General features: G+C 41.8%; 1 protein-coding gene across 1 annotated transcript in view; it reads right to left on the reverse strand.

Annotated features, from left to right (window-relative positions):
- Positions 1–256: 256 nt before the first annotated feature.
- side-VI (sidestep VI transmembrane protein) overlaps positions 257–15253 on the reverse strand; it is a 63550-nt gene continuing 48553 nt past the window's right edge. Inside the window, exons 11-16 of the mRNA XM_018113644.3 lie at positions 13544–13752; positions 9012–9174; positions 4978–5199; positions 3400–3699; positions 2449–2612; positions 257–2310 (exon numbers count right to left, since the gene is read on the reverse strand). Coding sequence (XP_017969133.2) covers positions 1465–2310; positions 2449–2612; positions 3400–3699; positions 4978–5199; positions 9012–9174; positions 13544–13752 — 1904 coding nt within the window. The 3' untranslated portion in view covers positions 257–1464. The remainder of the gene's footprint in view (positions 2311–2448; positions 2613–3399; positions 3700–4977; positions 5200–9011; positions 9175–13543; positions 13753–15253) is intronic.

Genomic DNA, 15253 nt, shown 5'->3' on the forward strand with positions numbered 1-15253 from the left:
GTTTTTCATTTTTTTACAAATTATCCTAAAGAGTGTAAAGATTTTTTTTCGCTTTTTAAATTATTTTATTTTTTTAACATCAATTTAGAGTTGCAACAATAAATGTACAGGGTGCTTGAAATACACTGATATACATATGTATATATACACTTATTAATGTAAATATATTTATTTATATAGTATTTAAATTAAGAATTAGTATATGTATATTCAAAAATGCAATTTACACATTGTTCTTAGAGCTCTTAACGAAATGTTTTTCAAGTTTTTAGTCTTTTGAGTTTTGAAATTGGAATATGCAACTAATTTTTACATACACTTATGAGACATTGATTAAAACAATCAGATTCTTATAACTTTTCGCCATTTACAGTCATTATGAGCTACAAATTTATGCTAATCTAATTGCAACTAACTTTTGTGTATGTGTGTGTGTGTGTGTGCATTTTCTATGCGTGTTTTTAATTTTCTTATATATTTAATTTATAATCAATTTTATACTTATTTAATTGCCAAAAGTTTTTGCTATTTCCGCTGTGTTTCGTGAGCTTCAAGTTTGATTATATAATAATTAATGCTAAAATGTTTATGCATATTGAGCTTAGTTTCTATATAAATTGTTCTGCGTACTTTATAAGTGGATATTTATATATATATATATATATTTCGTAAAACATTTACATACATTTACAAAGTCATTGTGGAAATATTTTTGCATTTGCATTATTTATTCTTAGACAAAATAGGTTTTAATTTTTAATTTATTTTTAATTTATTTTTTGGCTTTTATTTTTCTGCGTTTTCTGCTCTTGTCTGTGGCTGTTTTGTGTGAGTACTTACTGTAAGGAAGGAACCTTTTGATGCACATTCAATTGGAATTCATTGTGTTTGCTGCTGCTGCTGCTGCTGCTGCAGAGCTTATATTCAAGACGGAACAAAAGTAAAGAGAAAACAATGGAAAAGCTGCGTAGCTCAGTCAGTATTAGTTGAGGAAATACTTTGCACTGCCAGCAAGGTAATTATAAACTCTTGAATATTTTCGTTTATTTTTGTATTTTCATCGTTTTTTTTTTTCTATTTTTTATGATTTTATGTTGTAAATTACGCTAACATGTATTTCAATTTACTTTTCAGTATTCCCTATGATGGCAAGCAAATCTGATTAATCGGTGCATTGGAGATTCGCCGGTATCGATATGGTTTCATAATCAAATTTACGGCTTGCTCTTGCATATTTTACGTGTTTAATTACATGGATTTATTGGACTTATTTGTAGTCGGAAATGGTTGAAAATGGCAAATGGCGGTTCGCCTGTTAATTTTGTTCAATTGTGTTTAATTGTTGCAGTGCTTGTGGATGTATTTATTATACAGTTAAATATTTTGCTTTCAATTCGTTCATTTGGCAACACTTAGCCTAGACACAAACCTCAAGGAGCTCTCAATTGCACGGGACATCTGCACTTAGACGCAGCTCTCCTGCTGCGAGAACATCAACGGTGTCCGCACCGTAACAATTTCGCGTGAGTAGGACTTGCCCACGCCGGACAGCCCGGAGAGGGAGCTGCTGGGACTGGCGATGGCTGCCGTGGAGGCCAGTCCGCTGCTATTGCTCGAGACGAGCATTTGGCCATGTGCCAGTTGCTGTTGCTGCTGTTGTTGTTGTTGCTGCTGCTGCTGTTGCTGCTGTTGGTGTTGCTGGTAGGAGGGCGGCATGGGCATGTTGCCAGCTGGATGATGATGCAACTGTTGATGCATCATTTGCATCATGGAGGAGGAGCTGTGCGGCGGCTGCTGCTGCTGCTGGTGATTGTGCGGCAGGGTGTGATAGCCGCCGGGATGCGAGGGCAGCGTATACATTTGCACCGTGCCCGGAGACACGGTCGAGGGCGTCCCCTGCGATCCTGGCGATGAGACGCACTGCCCAAACGCCGACCCGGCCGCCGTGTCCACCTGCATGACCGCCATTGCCCCGGCCCGCGTCTTATATGCATCTATCTGTGCATATATCGTGGGCTCCTCGAAATAGTCGTACGAGTGCGCCGGTGCATGCTGGTGCGGATGCTGCAGCCCGCCCGCATTCGGCTTGTGGCGCTGCAGCGTGGCCGTGGCCGGTATGTTGGGCAACAGCTTGCGCATACTGGAGCCATGTGGCAAGGTGCCACCCACGACTGGCTGCGACTGCGACTGTGACTGTGACTGCGATTGCTGTGGCGGTTGCTGCTGCTGCTGGGTTGTCAAAGCGGGCTGGTTCTTCTTGGAGGTGCTGGCGGTGTTCAGCGCAAGTTCCGCATAGTGCAGCTCGTCGTCCTTTAAAGGCACAATGTGTATACGTATTTGGGTAAATTTAAGATTTAGTATTTAACATTCATTGAAATTATAAACCATAAACTTGGCAGAGTTTTTGTATGCCTATAATCTAACCACAATGTGCGCCAGCTAACTTACCTTGCTGCTCTGATAGGCGCCGCTGTCCGTCGAGCAGGAGGCGGCGACGCTGGCGCTCACGCCGGCTGTGGCGCCTGGCTTGCAGCTGATTTCCACCTCGCTGGTTGTTGAAAGATGTCCCGATGGCGTTTGTGTTGCTGATTTTTGTTTATATTCGCCATCAACTAAATTGGAAGAAAGAGAGCGATAGAGGAAGAGGGAGAGAGAGAGAGAAAACGTTGGCTTAGTGAAAAGTTTCGGCTTGTTGGTGTTGTTGTTAAGTTGCGCAAAAGGCAAAAGTTTTTGGCTGGCCAACTGGCTGGCCGGGTGCCTCCCCTTTTTTGAGGAAATCTGTTGGTGATTTTCGCTGAAGCAACGTTCAATTTTCTTTTCGGCATTTGCCATCAAATTGCTGTACGTTAGGAAAATTGATTAAATTGTTGAGCTGGTAAAGCTGCCGCTGATTTCTTGATTGCCATTAATCAAGCTAAGGACGTGTGCACTGGCCGAAATCTCTGCGAACTTAAAGTACTACTGCACAGCAGAGGGCACACCACTAAAGCGAGCAAGCGAGAGAGAGAGAGAGGGAGAGAGCGAGAGAGTGCCAGAGCGGGAGGGAAGTCGAGTGACAAAGAGTTGGACTGGCACTTGACTGCAGACATATGAGCAAACAAACACATGGAAAAGGCAGCTTAGACCAGCCTGGGAGCAATTAGCTGTCATTTAAATATTTCAACACTGGCACAAAAATCCAGCCCCGCCCCTCACACACGCACGCACACATACTCCCACTCACTCGCATGCTCTCGAGCGTGTTTGCTTGGCTCGGCCAGCGGGCTGGAGGGCAGGCAGCCGGGCTGTACTTAAGCCCCTTTTTATTTTGCTAACGCTCATAAATTACGGAGCCAGAGCACCCGGTCGCATTTATCTTGAGGCAAACGGAAGATTGGCCGGGATTGCAATTGCACTTACCCTCGTTGTAGGGCACGACATCGGGATTCTTCTCGTCGTACATCTCCTCGGAGTGGCTCAATGGCAATGAGATCTTATCCTTAATTTGCAAATTGCCCGGACGTGAGAATTTCGCATTCGAGTGTGCGAACTTCTGCTGCTGCTGATGCTTGTGCGAGCGCAGCTTCAGCGCGGCGACGGTGCCGATTCCAATGCAGACCAGAGCCACCAGAATGCCCACAAATATGCCAATGGATAGGATGGGCGTCAGCTCGAAGCTGTTGGGGCCCTGGGCGCTGCCCTTGTACGAGGTCAATGCAACTGCAAAGAGTGGGAAAAAGACCGAGTTAGCACACAAGATGAAAAAATATTAAATTGAAATCATGTTTAATTCGGAATCGTTTTAATGTCCAATTAGACAAAGCGTCGCTAAGCAACATCCCCAAACAGTAGCCCATTAATAAGACGGCTAAATGCTAATTTTTACTCTACACTACAGCCAAACGGGTATCTCTGTTTCAATCTACGGCCTGTCACGGCTTTACTTATATAAGCAAAATAGTTCTATAGTAATAAAACATAAAGAAATGATAAACAAAAAAATTAATAATAATAAAACATAAAAAATAAAAATAAAATGAATAAATAGTACAAATGGCCAAGAATATTATAAAAACAAAAATAAAATTGTAATTGATTAAATTTAATTTTGAAAATATTTTTTATATAATTGTAGCTTTGAATCCCGGCCCAAATTTCCTCAATGTCAAATTATTTTTATTATTAATTATTTATTTTATTTGTAATATTTTTAGCATTCTGAATACTCTGAAAGGGTATTCAGTTTTTTTAAATGCTAACTGCTAGCATTTCAAGCGCCCTCATCATATTTCCCCATTTTTCTTTTACACTTTTGTTGTGACTTTATGAAAAATTAAAACGACGTCTCAAGTTGTTTACCAAAAAAAAAAAAAAAAAAAAAAAAATAAATAAATAAATAAAAAAATAACACTCTGTCTTTGCCAAGTACTATGGAATGGCTACACAGCCCGAGCTCATTTGGCCCAGCCAGTGGAAAAAGCTCTTCTAAACTTTGCTTTACGGCATTTTGCTTCAGCTAATTAGTATTACAATTTGCTTTTGCTTTCATTTCATGCCAGGCGCAAGCCTCCTAAAGACAATTCATTAATGTTAATCATTTTATATAATTTTTCTTCATATTTTTTCGGTACTCAGGCGCCTGCATAATTTGGGTTCTGTTACATTGCCTCTCATATTTTTAGGGTGGACCAAATGCAAGGGAAAAGTTTTTCTGTACCACTGCGGAATTTACAATTCATTGAGCAGTTTAGCGTAATTAAATTGCAAGACGGCCTGAGAATGAAAGCGGAACGAAGTCTCCTGCTCGACTTCAATTTACTCCTCTATACGAGCTAAATCTCATGCAAAATTATGCAACTGCCCCGACTGACGGACTGCGTGTCGATAAGCACTTGCTGGCACGAGAGAGATTAACATAAAACATTCATAAATGCCAAATACACGCCCCACATAAAAATGCATTCTCTCTTGCCCCTTAGCCGCTGCCCATGCACTTACCAGTTTGCTTCTCGGCAGCCTTCAGAGTGTAGCCATCCAAGGGCACGGCTTCACTGCGGCCGCGTCCATTGGCAGCGTAGATATAGATTCGAAAGAGACGACCCGCATCCAGGCCGCTCACACTGAACACGGCGAACTTGGCGCTGATGTTGGCCTGCAGCATGCCATTGTGTTGATCATAGATTTCCATCATGAACCATTGACGCATGCCACCATCAAAGCCTGGAGAATAAATAAAAAATAAATGATTATTATTATTATTATATAGTATTAATTTATTTTTAGATAATATTTAAAAAAGTATATATTTATATAAATAAATGTATAAATGTACATATATATAAATATCTGGAAACAATGCCAATATGATAAGAATCCTTAATACAGCGAATATATCATTTGAATTTGAATATGATAGTCCATTTAAACTTTACGTCTGATCCATAAAGAGAATGAGGTAAAGAGAGCGAGAGACAAAGGCAGAGTGAGAGAGAAAGAAGACACAAGACAAGGCAAAGCTAAGACTCATTCCGACACACGGATACACTCAGCTGCGCACCCATACTACTGCAACACCATACGTCAATCGATTGGGAAGCTCAGAATACTCCCTCTTATATTTATTGCATATTTCATTCTCTTTTGGTATAATTATTATAGCTTACTAATTGTTAAGGTAATGCTGCAGCAGCCTAATGAAATGATTAAAACTTGAAAATATGTCAATTTAATTTCGGGTATTATCTGCGCAAACATTTTGTCGCGCCCTTACGCCCACCGCCCCTTTGGGACACAAGTGAAGTTAACAAAAATGTTAGAAGTAATCTAAAGCTTCATTTTGAATGCCATTTAATAACACCACAAAAGAACTGGCCGCCCACTTGAATGGGAATTGTGTGCCCCGCCCACCATTCGTAAGTGTGGCACCCTTTGCCGAAAAATAAGCGGCTAAAGTTGTTGCTGTTGCTGTCTTTGTTGTTGTTGTTGTCGTTGTCGTTGCTACCGCTCAAATGGTACTTTGCTCTAGACACAAAAGTCGGCTTAAAACACTTGCGAAAAATGTTAAAATATTTGGTAATAAAGGCGGCGTTTGAAAAGGTTGCAGCCACTCCCACATCAACTACAACTTGAGTTGGTCAGTGCGCAATACGAAGACAGAGAAGGAGAGACTTCGGCAAAAGGGGCGTGGCAACTCAAGGATAAATTGTTGTATAAAATGTTTTATATGTTGCTATGAATTTAGCCAGCATTGTTGTACTTATTATGGCCGCCCGCTGGTTCGTGCAGAGGTCGTGGTGGTGCTGCTGGGCGCTCTTGATGGTGGCTCTGAGCACAAAGGCTGCACGAAAATAGAGTCAAAAGAATGTGCTTCGCCTTTGCTTCAAAGGCCTTTGTGCGGCATCATTGTTTGTGGCCAGGGGTCGCTCGTTGCCTGGCCACGGCCATACCCAAAGCATTTTGTGCGCACTTTAAAACGTTTAGCTAATGAAATTTGCCGCAGCATCGGGCCGAACCAGCCCGAGCCAGGCCAGCCCTACACAACACAACACAACACAGCGCCAACAACAGCAACAAAAAACTTCATTGTAATGGGTTAATTTTATTTACTTGGAGCCATCTACAATGAAAATTGCCCAAGTCGAGTAAAAATAATAAAGCAACGGCAGCCACGGCAGCAGCAGCAGCAGCAGCGGGAGCGAGCGAAATGTTATAAACTGAAATTTTATTATATTAAACCGACGCTTGATGAGTTTGGTTAGTTGCCTCGCTGCTTTGTTTCGCTCAGAGAGCACATGAAAAAAGCAGACAAAGAGAGCAAGCGCGGGAGTGTGAGAGAGAGAGAGACGGGGGGAGAGTTGGCTAAGAAGCGCCCTGGGGCAGGCAACTTGCCCTCAAGTTGTCTGTGAGCCGCAGCAGCGCGCATTGAATTGAATTCGAGGCAAGTTCGCTTCCTCGTCGCCCCGCCTCCTGCTGCGGCAAGTTGGCCAACTTGCGTGCTGGCTTATTAAAGTCGAAACGTGCAGCGACCGCAGCTTAAGTTGAGTTATTATAAAAAAGAAACAAGCCAGCGTAGGGGCCCCGGGTTCGCCCTTGTTTGGACTGGGGCACCACGTCATTTGCTTTAATGTAAAGTGCAATATAAAAAGTATCGTGTTTTGTTGCTGCTGCTGCTGCTGCTTGTGTTGCTGTTGCTTGTGTTGCTCTTGCTGCTTACCAAGTTGCGTTAAAGTTTTAATGATGCTGATGACTATGATAATAATGTGCAGCCACTAAATTAGCAGGGCTGCGGGGTCCAAGCGACTGCGAAATGTACATAAAATGCTTAAAGAGGCCAGCTTAAAGCCCCAAGCTATGTGTACGAGCTAGGGCTGAGCAATAAACTAAATAGCACCATTAAATTATATAAAACTTAAAGATAAATATACTTAACTTAAGAAATATTTCATATACTTTTAATAATAAATTACAAAAAAAAAATATATATATACTATTGAATGACGAAAAATCAAATTTGTACGAGAGTAGTCATAGTAATTGAATCCTACAAGCCGAGCTGAGACATGAAGCATTTGACATTTGTGGCAGGCATGTTGTTGAGAGCGCGCAGGAGTTGGCCAGGCCAAGCAGTAGGATTGTCAAGATGGCTAACAGCAACGTGGAATGCGCCATCAAGTATGCAGTTATTATGCGCTTTTTGTTGCACTTTCAGCAGTCGCATCGGTATGCTGCTGCTCCTGCTCCGACTCCTGCCACTGCCACTGCCACTGCTTCTGCTGTTGTTGTTTTCTGTCGCTGCTTCTGGTATTCGCCTTGCTTTGCAGTTGAGAGCGTTTCTAGGGCCGCATAAATGCATCATAAACTCAACTCTTACAGTCGCAATTTGTGAGGACATTTCTCGTCTTCTGTCCGACGTCCGACGTCCGGCATTTGACTTCCGACGTCTGCCGTTCGCTGTTCACTGCTCGCCGTTCGTCGTCTTCAGTCTGCTAATATGCAGCGCTATGGAACTGAACTTTAAACTCGACAGCAACAATTTGTGCTGCTTATTTTGCGCTGTGCTGGCAGTTATCATCTCTCCATCTCTCTCTCTCTCTCTCTCCCACTCTCTTACTATCTATCTCTCAGTTTTGCATTTCCGTAGCGCATAAAATATGCGAATTGAATTTGTATTTAAAGTTTTCGCCTTTTGCATTCGCCACTGCCACTGCGCTGCTGCTTTTGCCTCGCCTTTTACTTTTGCTTCTACTTCTACTTCTACTTTTACTCTTACTTTTACGCTTACTGCCAGCAAGTTGCATAACAAGCCAAAACATTTTGTATGTACAAATTTGTGCTTACCCCAAGTCAGTCTCTGTTTCTGGATCCGCTGGCAGTGCAGTGGCTGTGCTGTGTGCCACCACTTCATCATTTCATGCCATGCGCGTATACATACATGCATACATATGTATATATTTCAGCCGTTTTGGCTGCTTGAACTGAGCAACATTTCCCAGGCATTCTTCGTTCCACTGCAATCTGCTCCTATTCTGAAGCATTTTGTGTATGGACTATCTCTCAGCGTGTTGCCTTTTCTAGTTTTATGCTTTCATTGCATTTTTATTATTCTGTTCTATCTCGAAGGAAGTTGTTCACACACACATACGCCCAGAGGCACATAGTCGCATTCTCATTCGCATTGGCTGCTGCCAAAGTGCACTTAAGTTGCTCATGTATTTTAAATGAGTCTAAAAAGCGCTGCAGAAAACACAACAACAACAGCAACATCAGCAACAACAACAACAACAACATGCCCATACACATGCACACTCTACCGAAACTCTCTTCTTCTGGTCATTTAACTGGCCATGCAGCACACTGCTTGAGTAGTGGCTAACGTATTTTTACCACAGATACATATGTATATAAATATTTATACATATGTATAAAGGAAATATATATATTTTATTTCTCTTTTTTCGACTATTGATTGGCTCATCAGCAATTACTGGAGCTGGCATTCGCCGGCTGCCTTTCAGCTGCGGCTGCGGACTCACCTTCGAGACAGTAGACCTCCAATGAGTCGGACGTTTGATTGACCACGGTACAATTGGTGGGCGCTTCCGGCTTGCCCGCCGCTATCAAATGGAACACACAGGGCTCCTTTTGTTGGCCTACATTGTTGTCCGCCCAGCACATGATGGTGCCAAAGTCCATTTCCTGCAGGAAACAATTAAAAAAATGAGAACAAATTGTTGCAGCACATTCAGGGGGATTTATAATATGGTTTTAAGGCAATTAATTAAATGATTACGCTCCGCCTTCATTATTGTTAGTTAATTAATCAACTTATTGCGCGCAGCGCTGTGCAGTTAAGTGCTATGCGGGCTGATGTTGCATTATGCAACTGTAATATAAACACGCATTATATAATAAATAAAGTACACAACAAAGTCATTAAAGTTGCGTCCCGTTCTGCACTGTGAGTCGGTGGCGTATGCGTAATGTGCTTGTCAAGCCGCCTGATTGATCGCAGCTGTCAATAAGTCTTTCATTAATATAATTTCATGTCAATAAAAGCACACACACACACACACATATATATAGACAGTATACACTGGCTGTATATACTAGCCGCGACGAAGAAGCAGACGAGAGCTAGAGAAAGTTTTCCCAGTTTGGCAGTAAAAACAAATGAAGCATGTTGTGGCTGGGCTATTTGGGTACATATTTCTCCGGGTCTGTGATTGGCGGGGCCCGCAAGGAAACTATGTTAACATGGCTATAATGTATGCCATGTGTTTGGCCATGTTGAACCTGATAAGTGGCCACGCCCTGCGGGCCCATTGTTGATTCCTTGCGTGTGTTTGTGTTGTGTCAAATGTTGTGCTAATGAAATCCTCCAACTATATTACGGTCAAATGAACAACAACATTCAAGACGATTGATTTGTTTGCACAGAAACAGACCGTCAAGACAAGACATACACACACACACACAGACACAGACAGAGAGAGAGACTCGTGCACAGATAGCACCCTGCCTTGGCTGTGTGTGTCTATTTACCTTGGGAATTGTTAGCTGGAAAAATAAACGCACTTAATCAGCGCCGGGCGTCTTGAACTCATTAAAAATTAAAATCACTTTCCTTGGCACGCAGCACGCTTCAAAATGTCAACGCAAATTGCAGCTGATTTATCACTCGGAGCGTGCATTTATATTTCTCTATGCCCCGGCTCGAAAGTCTCCGGAGAAGTCAGAACCGGGCGCTCTTGTCATTTTAATTGGGGCAAAAAAGTGGCAAGCTGATTAATAACAAAAAAAGAAGAAAAACTGAAAGTTTTCTTTAATTTCAACACAGCAAATGGAAGGGAAAGGCTTAACGAGAAACTTGGCTGAGAATTATGAGAAACTTAAACGAGATTCCTTGATAGCGGTCAAGAGTAAAAATTCCTAAATGGACTGTGGGAAAACTTAAATATGAAAACGTCAAACAATTTAGCTCAAAGCAAGTAGAGCTTATTAATTGAAGGCAACATTTCACTCAATTTAAATATGTGAGAACATTAATTTGTTATTAAACAATGTTGTGTTTGAAAATGAAAGAGAGAAGGTGTTGAATGCTGCTGCATCGCCTCATGTGGACACTGTGCTTGTGTCAGCTGCATGCGGAGTGTTTATGCAAATTTATGATAAATGAAAATAAGCATAACCGAGCACATATACATAGCTATGGAATTTATATGACAAGCTCTAGTGTTGAATTTAATGAAAGTGTTGTCACAAAGGCGGCAACTAGGCAGCTGCCAACACTGCGCTTCAACACCTGCACAACACTGAATACATGTGTGTCTGTGTGTGTGTGTGTGTGTGTGTGTGTAGCCACAGGCAACACATATACATATATATATACCATATGCTAAGCATTCATAAATTCGCAATATACAAATTGCCAGCACAAATTGTAGGAAAATAAAGCATGCTAAAAAGCGTAGCATACTTTTTGGGGCTGTGGCAATTGTTAGCCAAGAAGATGTTTCTTGATACATTTGCAGTTGCCAGACAGTGACTAGCATATTTCCGAATGCGTGTGTATATTGCACAACTATTTATGCCCAACTATGTGAATATATTATTTTATTATCATTAAGCTCGGCTGTTTATATTATTTTAATGCTGCCGCAACTAAGCGTAAATATTATTACAGTTGTAGAGCGCAGCAGCAGCCAGCAAACACAGCCTATCTAAATTACATATATGCACATACTTGCATGCACACACACACACACACACAAACACACACACACACACACACACAAGCCTGTTCAATTTAGCTTCAAGGCAGAGTCTGTGATTTTTCGCCCATCTTCGGCCCGGCTCCTGCCTGCATTTTTATTGCATTCTTGCCTAGTGCTGACAGCCCGAAAAATAAATGTTATTGTTTATGTATTTTAATTAAAATTTGAACATTTCAGTGACATTTTAATGAGTTTTCTGGCCAACCATGCTGTGTGCGAAATTTTCGACAAATTTTGTGAGCTATTTTCATACAGGGTATGCGAGTGTGTGTGTGTGTGTGTGTGTTTGTGCAACGAAAAATGTCTACGAAGACCCAGGCACATGCAAAACAGACAAAGCTAGTGGGGAAAAGTAAGCGCGAGAGAGCGAGAGAGGGAGACTGCAAGAGTCAAGCTTGGGCTGAGTGATGGAGTGAGAAATGCCGGAGCATGGCGAAAAATTAATGAGCTGTTGGCTGTTGCCTGCCTTTGAGCAAATCACACACAGCAAAAAAGGAAACGTATATATGTGGAAGAAAAAAGCAAATAAAAGAAAATCAGCCCAAAGGACGACAAGGACAGCGACGGCGCTTGAGCTGCGGTTGCGGAAACCGGAAACAGCATATATGACAACAGAACGGAAGGGATTTTTCATATTCAATTGAGCTAAATGATTTATGTCAGTGTATGTGTGCGCCTTTGAGTGACTTCCCTGTGTCTATGTGTCTGTTTTTGGTGCAATCAACGCCGGACAACTGTCTGTGAGCGGAACTCATTTGAATAACGTTTGACTGGCGGAACATTTCTTTTGACAACTAAAAATGTGAGCAACGAGTCGAGCTGTAATCTCAATTTGCATTTCCATGCACTCCCTTGTAATCAGAGAGTTTAATGTGAGCCACGCTGGCTACTGCACCACTATAAAGTGGGTCAGCCTGACAGCCAAGCAGCCAGGCACCAAAAGGCTTAGCAATTACAGTTACTTTCCTATAATTTCCATTTTCTCGACAACTAATTCGTTTCTAAATGCTCCAGTAAGTTGGCTTTGTGTTCACCTAATGATTATCATTTCGCTCTGCAATGCAACTAGAAGGAGATAACTAAAATCAACTCTCTTAAGATCAAAAATCATTGTCACTTGACGCACATTCGGTTCGATCCCGCTCAGCATGAGCTCGGGCAGCCAGCGATGTGCTTTACTCTGATTTCGGAATAGCCTCGAGCTAACCTAATTGTCTGAGCTCTGATTGCAATACAGATTTCGTTTCGCCTTGGCAGCCCATCAAAGTGAACAAAAGCAGGAGAGTGAAACCAGCAACTGCAGACTCAGATGCAAGCAGCAAAAAAGCACTTGGCGCAGGTTCGGGTAGCAGGCGCTTCCAGTTACAATTTGTTGCCATTGATGGGAAGGCAGCCCGGGCTCATTGATAGCCAATTTGGCTGCTCAATTGGCAGGGTGGCAGCCAAGTGCAAAACGTCAAAATGCAATCGAAATTGGCAATCGACAATCAGCAATCGGCAATCGGCAATCGCCGTCGCAATGGGCCATATCGATGACGATAACCATTGGCCATTCCCAGCGGAAATGTTGGCCAATTGTCAGTCATGTGCGGGGCCACAAGCGACTCGCATGCCGGCGAGTCGATTGTGTTTGGCTTCTGTTGTCTCCCAACTATATTGCTGATGGCCATTAAAGCCAAAATGGCAATGGCTTTAATGCTATGAACTAATCTGAGACCCTAGCAAATGCTGCCGCTGCCGCTGCTGCTGCTGCTGCTGCTCTTGGCATCGATTTTAATTAGAAAGCAGCACTAATAGAATTTTTAATTAAAAAATGTTCTAGCGAAATGCCAGAGCCCCCCAGCTAACGCCATGCGCGCAGTTTGCTTGTTGTTTGCTCGTGTTGGTTTTACATTTTGTTTGACAACGTGACACGCACACAAGCCACAGCAACAACAACAATAATGGAAGAGAGACTGCTGCCTATTAATTAAAATTTTGGCATTTAAGTGCACGTCGCGCGTTGGCCTTCTCGTCAATCATTTGGCCAAATTTGAAATGTGTCAATAACATTTTCATACAGAAAACACAAAATTCAATTGTAAAATTACTTCAAAGCCAAAAACTCAAAGACATCTATCGATTGGAGCACTTAGCGCGCTTTTCTCCTCCCCCCGCACACAGTTGGCTGTTCCCATGTTTCAAATACCATATTTTAATGCGATGTAGTTTCTCATTTTCATTGGGGCTCGCCTTCGGTTAGACATAGACAACAGTATCGTTGGCATTCATGCTTATCAATGCGCACTTACCTTGACTGGAGTGTAGGTAAGCGTGGAGCCCTGGGCTGAGTGGGGCCGGAAGCCGCTTTGCGGCATATCGAAGGTCTCCGCGGTGTTGTTGAAGGACCACTTGAAGTTCTCGGGTGGCGGAAAGGCGTCCACTTCGCAAACGATTTCGGCCGACTCGCTGCGGGCTACGCCATAGATTTTCTTTTGATCGGGCCGGCAAATTGGTTTATCTACAGAGCAAGAGAACGAAAGAAAGAGTGGGAGAGAGAGAGAGAGAGAGAGAGAGAAAAGTTAGAAACTTTGATGTTTGTCAAGTGCATTTTGCTGTTCGTCGGCGGCAACTGCTGCAAATCAATAATCGCATTGCTTGGCCAAAGTTAATGCAATAATGCCTGAGCAGTTCGAGTGCACATTCTCCTCCAGTTGGAGAGCTTGACTGGGCTTTTTGTTTTTACATGCTACGGCCCAGGCAGCTCGCCCTCACTGGTCCCGCTAGCCCCGCTAGCTCCGCTGGCCATTCCCGAAAACCGCACTCAAATCCTAAGTAGAAAAGTTTGCCAGCACAAAAAGCAGCAAGGATAGAGATTCCCTTTTGCATCCCATCCCTGCATGCAGCCTGTGCATTCGCACTGAGCTGCCATGTTGCCCATTAAAGCAAACTAAACAGAGTCCGAAACAGCTACAGCAAGACCAACAGCAACAGCAGCAGCAACAAAAGCAGCAACAGAAACAAAGCAAAGTGAAGCGAAAAAAAAGAAAGAAAAAACAAGATGTGCAAACGTTAACTGAAAGAAAAACTTGGCCGTAACGAAAGTTTTGAGCCCTCAACGAAACAGCTAGGAAAATTCAATTTCTTCTAATCCTTGGGCAAACAAAACCAAGCCAAGCTTCAACTGCAGCTGCATTGAACACTGCGATTGCACAATTTATAGTACAATTTGACAGCTCGCAGTACTGTTCGAGGTGTTGTTGCCTCTCCTGCTGCTGTTGCTGTTGCTGCTGCCGTTAAAGCTAAAGCTAGAGCTAAAGCTAAAAGCAAGCTGTAAACAAATTTCCATTGAGCAGTGTCAAGCAGAAGTCCGAGCGACAGGCATTGGGTTTTCGGCTGTGGCTATTCCCATTCACAATGCAGCCGAGTGCGGCACAGCCTCAACTTGGGTAACGTTGCACCACCAGCTACAACAGCTACAACAGCTGAACAGAGGATGAGCGGCGTTTAGGTTGGAACAAAAGCAAGAGCAGAAAAAATAACAAAAGCTGTGAAAACTGCTAAATTAGAGCAAAAACGAAATGTATCGCATGTTTAAGAAAAGTAGATACTCTTGCCCAATCTGGAGAGCCCCAATAATTTAATTCCATAATAATGTATACAAAATAAGTAAATAAATAAAAATATGCTAAAAAAGAAAACAATAAATATAAATGAATAAATAAAAAAATTTAAATATATAAATAACTAAATATATAAATACATTTATTCATATATCATTCAATAAATGAATTAATAATTAATAAATAAATATATTAATAAGTTAATAAATTAATAAGTTAATAAATAAATATATAAATAAATAAATAAATATTTAAAAACTAAGTTAATAAAAGTATTTAAATAAATTAATTCATAAGCAAATAAATAAATAATTAAATAATAGAAATACTAGAAAAATAAATTATTTAAAAATTAAAACAAAATTAATAATTAATAAATAAATAAATACCTTTGCTAAC

Source organism: Drosophila navojoa, chromosome 2 (genome assembly GCF_054131105.1).
Source record: "Drosophila navojoa isolate 15081-1374.11 chromosome 2, UAZ_NAV_1.0, whole genome shotgun sequence".
Classification (NCBI taxonomy): domain Eukaryota; kingdom Metazoa; phylum Arthropoda; class Insecta; order Diptera; family Drosophilidae; genus Drosophila; species Drosophila navojoa.